The following is a 16,328-nucleotide window of genomic DNA, read 5'->3' on the forward strand; positions in this document are numbered from 1 at the left end:
GAGGTCGTGTGGGAGACAGACTTATGCAGGGTGATGAATTCCTTCCCTAAAGACGCTTTCCGCTTTTTGCTAAAGTTGCCCGATGAAGAACCAGCGAGGTGCTTAAGTGAAGCACGGAGTCTGGTCGGGCGGTAAAATGTAAGAGGACGAGTGCCTCATATTGAAAGGGCTTGTGGCCCATGAAAAGAAAAGTGGAAGAGGCAAGTGCCTCATTTCAAAGGCAGTTGAAATTGAAACTGTAAAGTAAGAGGTTTATAGCCTCAAATTGTAAATTTATGTGTAAATTTAAAAAAGAACATTGATTTAGAGAAGCAGAGTTCGGCAGGCGGCTCCTGTCTTCTCCCATTAATACCATATTAATCACCATTCATCTCATCTCATTAGTGTTTTTGTCCAGCCCGCAACTACTCTCTGTGTACTGCCTTTATAGCAAATTGAAATGAAATAAAGTAGCTTTCTTACCAACCACATGGTTCTGGGTTCAGCCCCACTGCGTGGCACCTTGGGCAAGTGTCTTCTACTGTAGCCTCGGGCCGACCAAAGCCTTGTGAGTGGATTTGGTAGACGGAAACTGAAAGAAGCCCGTCGTATATATGTATATATATATATATATATATATATATATATATATATGTAGTGAAACTACCTATCGTCACTAGATACAAAACTACTATCGCCATTACATACAATCTTCTCATTTAAATATAAATAAATGCGAGCGTAGTAGAGAACCCATTCCTTGTCATCACGTGACTGATTATTATTCGAATCGGCAACTTCTTCGAACCTTTCCCGCCAGAACGCAAACTGACCAATCACGGCCCCTAATAAGGTCACGTGATAGAGTGTATTTCTACCATCTGGTGAGCCAATAGTTTGTTATAAATAGCTTTAACTCGGCGGCCAAATTTGTCTCGGTCCAGTTTCTCTTTGAGAACTGTTCCGTGTACCACACGACAGCAGCAGCAGTTCCAGCGACCACTTCAACAGCTTCGTCCAGCCAACGATGACCACCGCCGTCGCCACATCAGCAACAAGAGTCTACTACTACTATCCAGCATCATCGTCATGACCAACACGATTACTACTAACCAGCAACAATCTCCACCAGCGTCTACACGACTTACTATGTACACCACACCAAACTACCGCGGCACATCTCTCTCTTCGATTCTGTTAGGTGACTCAGCTTCACCACGGTAAATAAACAGACAAGAGTTCTTAAACAGACAAGAAATTCTCAGCCAGCGACGAACATCTGTATAACAAGAAACACGGCCCGGCATCGATGCCACGACATCACAACTAGTGATCAGCACTGCCACACTCAGCCAACTCACTTTCACATACAGAACTTTTCCTATAGTGTACACAAGAACTGGTATATAATTGCTCACGTGTTATTGACTCTCTTTCTCTCTGCTGTAATAACATACACACACATGTATCACTCACATACACACTTTTCTTTGTACGACGGCCTGTCTTTGATTATGTTCTTATATGTCGCATTCACACTCTCACACAGACATACATCTTTAACGCCATAATAAATATCTCTGTTATTCATCTAATACGGTTGTGGTCTTTCATTACTGGTCATCTATGTTATCGTCGCATAACATATCATCTATATCATCATTCGATATATAATTGTGTGTTCGACCGTGTGACACGTTTAAATTAAAGGAGTCCTCTGTTTTTCCATTCGTCACCATTTCTCCTTTTTGAGTTCGCACGGTCGTCCCTTACATATATATATATATATATGTATGTATGTGTGTATATGTTTGTGTGTCTGCGTTTGTCCCCCAAACATCGCTTGACAACCGATGCTGGTGTGTTTACGTCCCCGTCACTTAGCAGTTCGGCAAAAGAAACCGATAGAATAAGTACTAGGCTTACAAAGAATAAGTTCCGGGGTCGATTTGCTCGACTAAAGGCGGTGCTCCATCATGGCCGCAGTCAAATGACTGAAACAAGTAAAAGAGTAACCATTTTTCAACTATGGACCCCTTTTAGCTTCTTTTTTACTCGGATGGACCCTCAAATCCATTCGATGTTTTAAAAACCCTAGTATATTTTTATTCAGGCGGGATTGTTAACACGCAGGGTAAAATGTTTAGTGACACTTCGTCCGTCCTTACATTCTGAGTTCACATTCCACCGAGGTCGACTTTGCCTTTCATCCTTTCAGGATCGATGAAAAAAGTACCAGTCACGGCCTGGGGTCCATGTAATCGACTAGCTCCTTCCTTTAAAGTTTCAGGCCTTGAGCCTTTAGTACAAAGGATTATTAAATAATACTAGGAATTTATGAAAAAATGTTTAAAATATTTTGTGCATCTTAGAAGTTGAGTAACTAGTTTAGTGCAACGGAGAACTAGGATAACTGGTTTATTGAACATCAGTTTTAACAACAAAATCCTGTGTGGACCTTCAATGGTCATATAGTCTCTGGTTGAGAACTCCTGAGGTAGAAGCTCCATCGTTGTCATAAATGTGACTGATGAATAAATAAAATATGTGATAGCATGTAGTTTGGTTGCTGTGGTGTAGTTCCGAGGTTGAATTGCACAAATGGTAGGCAAATTGATTTTGTAAAAAGTAGGCATTGGGTCAAGACTGAAAATGTGAAGACTTGGCAATAACTCAAGCAAATTTTACTGTGAATTTGTTGTTATAGGTAGATTTTGCTGTAATATATAACTAATTTTTGTATTATTTTATTTATTGTACTAACTATTGTACTATTATTTTTTATAATCTATTTTCAAATTGCTAATTATTAATTAATAATTAAAAATGAAGTTTTTTGAAGTGCAAAAAATATTTTGAGTTATTTTTTTTTTAATAGAAGTAACAAATAACAAATAGAAGTAATAACTTGTAATAATTTTTTTAGTTTTAATAGAAGCTAATATTTTCTAAATCTAAATATTTTATTTGAATTTTTATCCTTAGCTGCGTATATTAATTAAAAATTTTCTTGTTCTGTACTTGATCAGATGTAATAACCTGTCCTGAACTTTTCCAAGTGTAATAACTTGTCTTGTACTTGTCCAGGTTTATAATCTTAAGAATATTATTTCTCTTGCTCGCGTTTTTCCCTTTAATAGTTGACATGTGTGTCGTGAACCCAAATTTGATTTGGCAGATGCTTGGCACCATGGGAGATGGATTGACATTCAGGAATCTATTGTTCCATGAAATGATAGAAGCATCAGACCTGCCAAAGTACAGACCTGTACAGACAAAGTACAGACAAAGTACAGACAAAGTACAGACAAGTACAGACCTGCCAAAGTACAGAACGTGTAGACGTCCCCATGCAGGAGTCTCTCCTCACCGCTTGGTGAAGGGATGTGAACATTTTCCACGATTGTTTTCCCCCTCCCACCACCACCAAGAAGACAAATGCTTCAAAGAGATGCACAGTATGTAAAGCAGAAGGGAAACATAAGGAAACTAGATACCATAGTTCACAATGTGATATACCACTCTACCACACTAAAGTCAATATTTAAATTCACGTGATTGCAAATATATGAAGTTGATCTGACTTGTGCTGTCAAGTTTTCTTATTCAGGAATAATACCGCATGAGCGTCCTTCACAGAGATTTATTAATAGTTTAGGTAAATAAGCAGGCCTTGAACTAAAGCGATTGACGTAAATATACGCCGAACGTTATCTTGCTTAGGTTAAAGGCGGCGAGCTGGCAGAAACGTTAGCACGCCGGACGAAATGCTTAGAGGTATTTCGTCTGCCGTTATGCTCTGAGTTCAAATTCCGCCGAGGTCGACTTTACTTTCATCCTTTCGGGGGTCGATAAATTAAGTACCAGTTACGCACTGGGGTCGATGTAATCGACTTAATCCCTTTGTCTGTCCTTGTTTGTCCCCTCTCTGTTAAGCCCCTTGTGGGCAATAAAGAAATAAGAAACGTTAGCACGCAGAACGAAATGCTTAGGGCAAAGTGCTTTCGTTTGTCTTTATGTTCTGAATTCAAATTCCGCCGAGGTCGACCTTGCCTTTTATCCTTTCGGGGTCGATTAATTAAGTACCAGTTGCGTACTGGAGTCGATCTAATCGACTAGCCCCCTCCTCCCCCAAAATTTCCGGTCTTGTGCCAAGAGTAGAAAAGAATATTGCTTAGGTTACACTATGCTTCGAAAAAATACGATGAAATGGTTATGATTGGAACGGATTTGACTAAAGAAAAGGAATATATGTATGTACGCATGTATATATATATATGTATGCATCTGTATGTAGTCTTTGTGATTGTCTTTGTCCCTCTCCCCACCACTTAACAACCATCGTTAGTTTGTTTACGACCCCGCAACATAGCAGTTCGGCAATGAGTTCAGTAGAATAAGCACCATACTTACTAAGAAAAAAAAAAAGGTAAAAAAAAATCTGTTTGACTAAAATTATTCCAAGCAGTGCCTCAGCAAGACTAAAGCTTAATGACTAAATCAAGAAAATATAAGAAATGACAATTTCTCCGATCCACACTTCTTTCTATTCTTACAGACCTCACTCTTATGAGAAACCCTGGTTTAACAGACTAGACATTTCAGGCTTAATGAATACTGGATGTTAAATAAAACTGGCACAACGACAGGTGTTCCAGTTGATCCAATCATTGGAACAGCCTGCACGTGAAATTAACGTGCAAGTGGCTGAGCATTTCACTGACACGTGTACCTTTAACGTAGTTTACAGGGAAATCCAGCGTAACAAAGAACGTGACAAAGCTGGCCCTTTTGAAATGCAGATACAACTCCTTTTTTCCAGGTGAGTCGACTGGAGCAACGTAACATAAAGTGTCTTGCTCGTGGAAACAACGCGCCGCCGGGTATCGAACTCACGACTTTATACTCATTAGTCGGTTACCCTAACCACTAAACCACGCGCTTTCACCTGACTGTTAGATATGTCGAACATTCACTTTCCTTCAAGGCCAATTTGCACCCTGATACATATATAATTTCCAGCAGGTAGACATACTCAGTATGTCCTTTGATTGATACACACACACACACACACACACGTGCGATTCTTTTCGTCTGTGTTTCTCCCTCTGACAATCGGTGCTCCGGTGTCGGTTTGTTTATATCCCCGTAATGTATCGGTTCTGTAAAAGAACCGTTAAATTAAGGAATCACTAGAACAAGTACAGGGATTTGAAAAAAAAAGTAAATAAAACAACATAAGTACTAGGATCGATTTATTCGACTTAATTCTTCGAAGGTAGTACCCCAGGATGGCCGCCGTCCGATGACTTTTTTAAAAAAAAGTGAAAGATAAAATAGGGGATTAAGGAATTTATGAGCATAAACAAAGCGTGCGGGCATTAATCTAGCCTTGTAAAAACAAAAAAAAGTTATAATATACAATTTACGCCATGTTAAGACTGGATAAATGAATGAATAAATAAATAAATAAATAAATGATTAAATAAATAAATAAATAAAATGGGGTTTCCCAAGGCGCTGGTTAATCCCAATCATTGTTAATTTTCCATTTATCACCTTGACTAAAATCGCTCGCTGTGAGAATTATCTCCCCTGTTCAATCTTTAATCTCTCATATATCATTATTGTTTTCTGCTCTCCCAGAGAAGCATGGCTTTTCGCCGTTTATCTTCGTGTTTCGGCAGAACCCTGTTAAAATGTTCTCAGCCACAGCCACTGGCATCGATACGGATGTCATCTCATTTTCCCATAGACGATTCTCTCTTTGGATTAACCGATGAACAGAAACAAGTAAATTATATTTTTAATTTAATTATCATAGAATTCTCTTCTTCGTTTTCCCCTTCAAGAAATATTACGATGCTATCGTTGTTAAGCCTGAGGTCAGCCTTGGTCGGACTCACCTTTATGGTCAATGGCGTGCTGGCTTTGACCATACTTTTCTCATTTTTCAGACCTAGTGTATTAAATGAGGGAAACACTTCCGCCCGAATCTGTTTATTTTTTCAAACGTAATTTGCAAATGATTTAGGGTTAGGGTTTAGCTGCTACTTCTAGTAGAATGACCCCTCCCCCTTGTTTTTGTTTCCTCATAACGTTCATAAAGGTAAATATTTTTAAATGAAATTTTCTGTAAATGCTTTGAGATGATATATATATATATATATATATATATATATATATATATATAGCGTGTGTGTGTGTGTGTGTTTCGAGCACTGTGCAGGTGTTATGTTTTACGTAATTTTGTGCAAATTGAAAAGGTACCTGACCTTCTACACAATAACCAAAACTTGCTAGAAATAGCAGCTAAATTTTCCTCACATTACAACCTCCAGTCTTTTTCTGTATCGAACGCATTTTTAAAAACGGTAGGAGCACGTATGTGTGATTTAGCTGCTATTTCCAGCGTATTTAGCGACTATGTAGAAGCTCTCAGTTGTTTGTCTATAAATTGGTTAGTGTCGTTTAAATTGCCATAGTTAGTAATAATACTGCTGTAACACTAACCAATAAACGAGGAGCATCTACATGATGGCTCATGTTAGAAATAGCAGCCAAATCTTCCAAATCACATTCTACTGACTTTAAACTTAAAAAAAAAGGCACTTGGGTAATATCCTCCTTGACCCCTTCTTCTACCAAAGATGTGATGGTCACTACTGGATAGTCTTTAACTATAACTTTACTCGATCACGGCTGACTTTGGGCTAACAACAGCCGCTGATGGTTATGGAGCGAAGTTCGTATCTCTGTCTAGACAATTAGTTTTTAATTACTCTTGTAAAAATTAAATAAACTTTATGCGTGGCTTTGCACTCAGATGGAAGTTAATATTATCAAAACAACAGCACGTAATCTAGCATCTGGGCGAACCCGTAACCTTCTCGTAGGCTTGTCTCATTGTTACGTAACAGTTTTTCATTACCAAGCATATTCAATATATAAAAGCAAATCAGACCAAAACAAATGAAAATAGGGAGATCTTTCGGAGAATGTGTATCAAAACTGAAAGCATTTGTTCGGCAATTTCTGAAAAGTTTTTTTCTTTTTTTTTTCTTCAGCTGAATCGCTTATATTCATGTATTTTTTTTTTTTTAATTTGGTAATTTTTCAGATTAACATCCGCACGATCTTCACTGGGGTTTTAGGGTCAGGGTTAGTTTTAGAGTTAGGTTTAGGGTTAGGGTCACGATTAGGGTTTTAGGGTTAGTTTTAGAGTTAGGTTTAGGGTTAGGGTCACGATTAGGGTTTTAGGGTTAGGTTTAGGGTTAGGGTCACGATTAGGGTTTTAGGGTTTGGGTTAGGGAATTCCGTCCCTAACCATAACCCTAACCCTAAACACTAACCCTAACCATAACCCTAACACTAACCCTAACAACTTAGGGTGGAATTCTAGTTTAAGCACCCCATGTAACTCCCCACCGCCAGCACCACATGAGTTTTTTATTTTTTCGAAATTTATTTTCAAAACAGAATTTTTTTGCTTAAATCCCAACAATGGACCACCATTGAATGTATTCCATTAAATGTGTTTATGGGGAGAAAAATATTAAAAGGCATCAATACAGGGGCATAGCTGTGTGGTAAGAAGCTTGCTTCCCAGCCACTTGTGTGGCACCTTGGGCAAGTGTCTTCTGCTGTAGCCTCAGGCTGACCAAAGCCTCGTCAGTGGATTTGGTAGATGGAAACTGAAAGAAGCCTGTTGTATATATATTTATATGTATACATAGGGTTAGGGTTATATGTATGTTTATGCTTGTGCCTTTGTGTCCATGTTTGTGCCCCCTCCCCCCACTACCACCACCATTGCTTGACAACCGATGTTAGTGTGTTTACATTCTTGTAACTTGGTGGTTCAGCAAAAGAGACCAATATAATAAGTACTAGGCTTACAAGGAATAAGTCCTGGGGGCGATTTCTTCAACTAAATAAAACCCTTTAAGGTTGTGTTCCAGCATGGCCACAGTCAAATGATTGAAGCAAGAGAAAGAATAAAAGAAAACATGTCAGAATGACGAAGAAACGAAGAAAGTGTATCAGGTGGTCATAAGGTGTGCTAAAAACAACAGCTAAATCACCCTTAAATCATACAAAAATTTTTTTGTTTCATAATTGTATGATTTCCTGTGTGTAGAACACAAATTCACAAAAGGTGTGAAGGCATATAGATTAGTGGTTTGGCTATTTAGCTCACAATTTCAAGGTCATGAGTTCGATTCCTGATGATGCACTGTGTCCTTGAGCAAGTCGTTTCATTTCATGTTGCTCTAGTCCCCTTAGCTGGCAAAATTGAGCTGTACCTGTAATTCAAAGAGCCAGCCTGTCACATTCTGTGTCATGCCAAATCTTCCTGAGAACTACGTTAAAGGTATGCATGTCTGCAGTACTCAGCCATTTGTATTTTAATTTCACCAGCAGGCTGTTCCGTTGATTAGATCTACTGGAACACTTGTCATGATAACCGACAGAGTGCCAATCAGATACACTGGTTCTTGAGAAAATGCAGGATGACCATCACTGGAAAGCTTGTCAAAACCCCAGGTAAATTAGTTGGTTGAACCAGAATGCTTGTGCTCACTAAGGTTAAACAATAATGTATTCAATTTTATTCAAATCACAGTTTCATTCTAATTACTTCATTATAATTAAACATCATCATCATCGATTTATTTTGTTTATTATTTCATTTTAGCTTCGAGAATCCGTTTTCCAGTTTGTCCAGAAGGAACTTGCTCCAAAAGCTCATGAAATTGATTGTAATAATAACTTCAAGGAAATACGGGTAAGTTACCAAACCTCCAAGGTGTTTAATGTCAAGGTGGTTCTTTTCGCTCTCCCATCCTATCACTCTTTCTCCTGCCTTCTTTCTCCCATCCTTCCTCTTCTCTCTCTAACCTCTCTCCTCTCTCACCCTCACTTTCCTCGTCCTTACTCCCCCACCGCACTTTCTCACTCCAACATCTAAGTCCATTCTGGTTTGATTTCAGTCTAACTCCAAATTAACTCACAACAGTTATTAAGCTCTCAGCAAATGGAATAATCCAATAGAATAATCCACATTTTTTGAGCCAATATTCCAACAGAGTATTCCACATCTGACATGTTGATGTTGCATACATAGATATGTCCTAAATCAAAACTCCAGGTATAAAAAAAAAAGAAAAAACGATCATTCTTCTTATTGATAGGAAGGCACTCATTAACACTTTCTATATTTCATTAAATTTGCCAACCTTCATCCGTTTCCAAATGAAGTAATTCAAACACAAACAGCCCAATGGGCTGACAGGTTTCCATGGAAGGTTGCAAATAAATATGACCTCTTGTATGAGGGCAACCATTTACTCTTTACTCTTTTACTCTTTACTCTTTTACTCTTTTACTTGTTTCAGTTATTTGACTGTGGCCATGCTGGAGCACTGCCTTTAGTCGAGCAAATCGACCCCAGGACTTATTCTTTCGAAGCCTAGTACTTATTCTATCAGTCTCTTTTGCCGAACCACAAAGTTACGGGTACGTAAACACACCAGCATCGGTTGTCAAGCGATGTTGGGGGGGACAAACACAAACACATACATATATATCCATATATACGACGGGCTTCTTTCAGTTTTCCGTCTACCAAATCCACTCACAAGGCTTTGGTCGGCCCAAGACTATAGTAGAAGACACTTACTTGCCCAAGGTGCCACGCAGTGGGACTGAACCCTGAACCATGTGGTTGGTAAGCAAGCTACTTACCACACAGCCACTTCTGCGCCTGTTTATGATTTACATGCAAAGGCAAAACAATGAGACCTGAACACAAACACACACACACTCATTCATGTAATCTTCTTTCTGTTTCTCGCCACCAGTTCTACTCACAAGTCTTTCATCTTCCTGGGGTTATAGTAGAAGGCACTTGCTCAAGGTGTCACACAGTGGACCTGAAGTAAAAGAATCCAGTACATTCTAGAAACTAGTTTGCATTAGGAACAGCATCCAATTAGGCAGATATTGGAGCGTGATGCATTCCTCTAACTCATCACATCCTATCAAACCATCCAACCCATGACTACATGGAAACTGGACGTTAAATGTAGATAGTGATGATTATGTGTTTGTGTATGTCTCAACATGCCTACTTTTTGTATCCTACCATTGGTTGGTATATATAGAATTATGCAGCAGAGGTTTAATCAATGTGTTCACATGACATACTTTGCAAGACTACCAAACGCTCTCTATCTGGCTACTACTGACTACTACACTTTATAAGAGTTCAGCTAGTCCATTCTTCAATCTGCTAGGGGTGCCAATGACTCTTGCCACAACACTACCCATTGACACTTCCTGGGCAGAAATGAAATTTGTTTATCTCTCACAATAACAATATGTCCTGCAGTTCAGCAGTTCTACATATAAAGAAAGACCAGTCAAATGGAAGTACCTGGTATTTAAAAATTATTGAGAGTCTGCACCAGAAATCACACCCCATGGTAGAATACTGCTTTGACCCTCTAGCATTCAGATTACTCTGTCAAGCGTAACGCTTTATTATATTCAAATTGTTTCGAATTAATCATGCATTATCTCATAGCTTTTGAGATTGTGAGGATGTGATTGTCTATTTTCAGACTGATATAGTAAAGTAGGTGTGAGAGGCTGTATCTGACCAGTTTGAATATAAAACAGATAGAATATTTGAGTCTGATAACCTTATCCAGGGTTTTATTACTCCTAAAGGAGGACCCCTCCCTGGACTCCTTCTACCACTGTCTATCTCTTTGCCAGTTGTGGCCACACAGGCCCTGAGTAGGGGGTGAGATTATCTCACCTTCTTGTCTTTGGTCAGCCTCTTCATCTTGTCCATTGTCTTGGTGTCTGTTACGTCACCTTGATTGTCCATCTGTTGTCCTTATGGCAGTGAAACACAGGCTCTCAGCACTGCCATCAGGAATGTCCTGATTGTAGCCCAACGGAAAATGGAACGAATTATGCTCAGCATCACATTGTGGGACACAAAAATCAATGCTTGAATTTGACAGCACAGAAGAGTCAACAATGTCATGAGAACCATCAAGTAGAACAGGGCCTGATATGGCCAATTTAAATGCTAAAGGGTGAAGAATCATCTAACTCATGCCAGCATGTAAAAAGTGGATGTAAAAAGCAATGCTGATAATTACTTAACCACATTTCTGTATTCATTTGTTCATATTATATTTTATCATGATCCAAGTTGTTTCCCCTCCTTCCCTGGGGGACAGTTATAAAGTTACCATTAATTTTATTTTACTTTTTTTTTCATCTGCAATTTAGGAATTCTGGTTAAAATGTGGTGAAATGGGTCTGCTTGGAATCACAGCTCCCAGTAAGTATATTGCTGAATCTATCTCTCACATCTCACCTAACACAGCTAACAAATAGGAATAGAAAAACTACTAATAATGATAACATTGAAAAATACCTTAGGAATGAGAACCCAGGTTCAAAATTTCCCCAAGACACCTGATGAAGGCTGGAGGATATATCAGCCGAAACGTTGTGTTAACAACAAACAAGATGAGGACAAATATCCGTCAAATGTAAATAATTATTAGGAATTGTATGAAAAAATTGTTAAAATATTTTGTGTATTTTAGAAGTATGAGCAATTTATTGCTCATAAATTTTAATCACAGAATCTTATATGGACTTCAAAGGTCATCTGGACCCCAATTGAGAACCACTGGTCCAGCTAAATGATCAGGCGCAATCCACAAACTGTTGTTCCAGATATTGCCCCTATTTCTTTTGACATGCTGGTCTTGTGCCACTAACCACCTCTTCAGCAATCCCAATTCAATCATTTCTCCTCCTCTCATCACCCTGTATTGAGTCCAACACCTAAGAGCTACATAACAACTGTGCCAAGTCCTTCCATCTCCAGAACATCAGACTGCTGAAACTTGTTGCCTGTTTATCTCTTTCTTTCATGTGTAGACATGCAGCAGTCTAAGCTGAACATTTTTGGCTGCCATTTCTGGCAGATTAGTGACTACTGATAGGCAACTGAATGACAGAGTACAGCTCAAAAATTGCTGTCCCAGATTTGCCACCATTCCATATGGCTCCAAATAATGACCTATATAGGATGAGGTGAACTCTCTCTCTCTCCCCACTATTGCATTCTCTATCTCTCTCTCCACTGTTGCTCTCTCTCCCCACTATTGCATTCTCTATCTCTCTCTCCACTGTTGCTCTCTCTCACTCTCTCTCTCTCTCTCTTTCTCTCTCTCTCTCTCTCTCTATCTATCTATCTATCTATCTATCTATCTCTCCACTGTTGCACACTTCGGTATGTATGTTGTTCTTAACGCTGATAAGAACACTAATCTGGTCTTCTGTTTAATGACATTTGTTGCTGTGCATATTTCAAGTGTGCGTATTTGTGCTTGTGCACTGTATGGCCTGGTGAAATGGGATACCGCGCTCAGTCACTAGGTCATGGGTTCAATTTCTGGTCTGGGCAGTGCATTGTGTTCTTGGGCAAAACACTTTCATGTTGCCTCTGTCCATTCAGCTGTAAAAGGACAACCCTGTGACAGAATAGCCTTCCAATGAGGAGGAATGTTGGTCAGCTCACCTAGCCAGCTGGGTGGCATCATTCAAAAGCTAAAATAGCATGAAGCGCATTTTGACCAGCGATGTATAACAACATCTGATAGTCTGGTCAATACCATGATACCATGATATGTGTGTGTGTATATATGTTCTTTTACTTGTTTCAGTCATTTGACTGCGGCCATGCCGGAGCACCGCCTTTAGTCGAGCAAATCGACCCCAGGACTTATTCTTTGTAAGCCTTGAACTTATTTTATCGGTCTCTTTTGCTGAACCGCTAGTGTACGGGGACGTAAACACACCAGCATCGGTTGTCAAGTGATGTTGGGAGAGACAAAACACACAAACATATACACACACATACATATATATGTATATACGTATATACGACAGGCTTCTTTCAGTTTCCGTCTACCAAATCCACTCACAAGTCTTTGGTCGAAGACACTTGCCCAAGGTACCACGCAGTGTGACTGAACCTGGAATCATGTGGTTGGTAAGCAAGCTACTTACCACACAGCCACTCCTGCGCCTAATATATATATATATATATATATAAGAATTTAAGGATTGGAGAAAACGCATGTTATAATTGCATATAATTGCATAGTGTGCAATTATAACATGCGTTTTCTCCAATTCTTAAATATACTCAAATACCCAAAATTTCAAGGAGTTCCTGCCTTAAAAACAGGAACTAAACCACAGTTATTTTGTGTTCTTTGCTACATTGGTTTCTATTAACCCATTTATTCTATCAGAAGAATTTTTATTCAGTAAGATAGAAGAAATACACATAATTATATATATATATATATATATATATATATATATATATATATATATATATATATATATATATATATATAATATATGTGTGTGTGTTGTGTGTACATGTTATGTCTGAAGCTACTGCTATCTAGCACATTCAGATGATCTCTACTCAACCCCTACACAACTGCTACTCGACTGCTACTCAACTGCTACTTGACTGCTACTGAACTGCTACTCGTCTGCTACTCAACACTCCTACCATGGCCAGACTACCTCTATTTATATGTCTTGGGACATCCTACTTCTTCGCCTGGGGGCGTCGACACAACAGTACATATGTGTATGTATACAGAATAAGATAGAGTCAACATGAAGGAGAACGGTTAGGCAGTTATTTAATAATCATGACATGTGTCTCCATACAACATAGATCTTCCTCTATACAGGATTTAAATTATGCAACGGTTTACCTGTATAATGGATCGAGTTGTATTTCTTCAGGTGATATATAATTGCTGTTCCTGTTAGTTACAAAACCTTCGACTTTGAAGCTAATGCATCCATCTGCCACGAAGAATGCCTAAATCTGGACTTGGAAGTATACCATAATACTACCTGCTATTTGGTAATTCTAAGGATGAACGAGCTCTATTTTGTACTCTGCTACGTTTCTAATGGAATACACCTTACATTGTATATATATATATATATATATATAGGTACAGCAATGAATTCCGGGTAGAGGTAGGGGTCCACCAAGGTTCCGTCCTCAGCCCCCTATTATTTACCATAGTCCTCCAGGCAATCACAGAGGAGTTCAAGACAGGTTGCCCCTGGGAGCTCCTCTATGCTGATGACCTTGCCCTAATTGCGGAGTCACTATCAGAACTAGAGGAGAAGTTTCAGGTGTGGAAGCAAGGTCTAGAATTGAAGGGCCTTAGAGTCAACCTAGCTAAAACCAAAATCCTAATAAGTAGGAAGGTAGATAAAACACAAACCCCTTCAGGTAGATGGCCCTGCTCAGTATGTAGAAAAGGAGTAGGTAGTAACTCTATAAGATGTACCCGGTGCAAGCTATGGACACATAAGAGGTGCAGCAACATCAAAGGCAGGTTAACTAGCAAGTTAGTTTTTGTTTGTGGCAGATGTTCAGGTGCAATAAAGACTGCAAACAAACAGGAAACAACTTCTATCTCATTCCAGGGTGAAAAACTAGAGGTAGTCGATAGCTTCCGCTATCTGGGCGACCAAGTTAGTAGTGGGGGTGGGTGCGCTGAAAGTGTAGCTGCTAGAATAAGAATAGCCTGGGCAAAGTTTAGAGAGCTCTTACCCCTGCTGGCGACAAAGGGACTCTCACTCAGAGTAAAAGGCAGACTGTATGACGCATGCGTACGAACAACCATGCTACATGGCAGTGAAACATGGGCTGTAACTGCTGAGGACATACGTAAGCTCGCAAGGAATGAAGCCAGTATGCTCCGTTGGATGTGTAATGTCAATGTGAATACCCGTCAGAGTGTAAGTATCTTGAGAGAAAAGCTGAACATTAGAAGCATCAGTTGTGGCGTGCAAGAGAGACGATTGCGCTGGTATGGACATGTGGTGAGAATGGAGGAGGATAGCTGCGTGAAAAAGTGCCACACCCTAACAGTTGAGGGAACCCGTGGAAGAGGTAGGCCCAGGAAGACCTGGGCTGAGGTGGTGAGGCAAGACCTTCGTACATTGGGCCTCACCGAGGCGATGACTACGGACCGAGACCTTTGGAAATGGGCTGTGCGTGAGAAGACCCGGCAAGCCAAGTAAGATCGTTGCCAGTGCCCCTGGACTGGTTCTTGTGCGGGTGGCACATGAGATGCACCATTTTGAGCGTGGCCGTTGCCAGTACCGCCTGACTGGCTCCTGTAGGATTTTCGAGCGAGATCGTTGCCAGTGCCCCTGGACTGGCTTGTGCGGGTGGCACATAAAAGACACCATTTCGAGCGTGGCCGTTTTCGTGCGGGTGACACGTAAAAGCACCCACTACACTCTCTGAGTGGTTGGCGTTAGGAAGGGCATCCAGCTGTAGAAACTCTGCCAAATCAGACTGGAGCCTGGTGTTGCCATCCGGTTTCACCAGTCCTCAGTCAAATCGTCCAACCCATGCTAGCATGGAAAGCGGACGTTAAACGATGATGATGATGATAGGTGTGGGCGTGGCTGTGTGGTAAGAGGCTTGCTTCCCAACCACATGGTTCCAGGTTCATTTCCACTGTAGTAGAAGTGTCTTCTACTATAGCCTCAGGTTGACCAAAGCCTTGTGAGTGGAGTTGGTAGACGGAAACTGAAAGAAGCCCATCGTATATACATATATATATCTATGTGTGTGTGTCTGTGTTTGTCCCCCCACCACCACCACTTGACAGCCAGTGTTGGTGTGTTCGTGTTCCCATAACATAGTGGTTCAGTAAAAGAGACCAATAGAATAAGTACCACTTCTTTAAAAAAAACTGTACTTGAGTTGATTCATTTGACTAAAAATTCAAGGTGGTGCCCCAGCATGGCCGCAGTCTAGTGAGTGAAACAAGTAAAAAATTATATATATATATATATATATATATATATATATATGCTCATACAAACACACACACACACACACACATATATATATATATATATATATATATATATATATATATATATATATATATACAAATAATATGTGAGTATATGCATATATACGTACATGTATGTACATACCTACATCTACATGTATATATAGATGCATATCTGGGTACAGGACATCACAAAAAAAAAACGTGGACAAAATGAGAAAAGAACATAAACAGAGCACAGAAAACACACTGGCCACATAGAGAACATTTCCTTCATCAGCTGCCACCATTCTAAAACTAAGCATTTTGAAGAGTTAGGACAGGACGCATTGTTAGAATGGCTCTTCCAGCGGAAACAAATTAAATTTGTAATGCGGAGGAATGTAGTGG

At 39.6% G+C, this 16,328-nt stretch overlaps 1 protein-coding gene across 1 annotated transcript in view; it reads left to right on the forward strand.

The window, feature by feature from the left end:
- Positions 1-5,570: 5,570 nt before the first annotated feature.
- The window catches only part of LOC106871505 (isovaleryl-CoA dehydrogenase, mitochondrial), a 28,839-nt gene continuing 18,081 nt past the window's right edge, over positions 5,571-16,328 (forward strand). Inside the window, exons 1-3 of the mRNA XM_014917994.3 lie at positions 5,571-5,772; positions 8,678-8,767; positions 11,290-11,341. Of these exons, the coding sequence (XP_014773480.1) occupies positions 5,632-5,772; positions 8,678-8,767; positions 11,290-11,341 (283 nt within the window). The 5' untranslated portion in view covers positions 5,571-5,631. The remainder of the gene's footprint in view (positions 5,773-8,677; positions 8,768-11,289; positions 11,342-16,328) is intronic.

The sequence above is a fragment of the Octopus bimaculoides genome, chromosome 25 (assembly GCF_046866305.1).
Source record: "Octopus bimaculoides isolate indiv1 chromosome 25, ASM4686630v1, whole genome shotgun sequence".
NCBI lineage: Eukaryota > Metazoa > Mollusca > Cephalopoda > Octopoda > Octopodidae > Octopus > Octopus bimaculoides.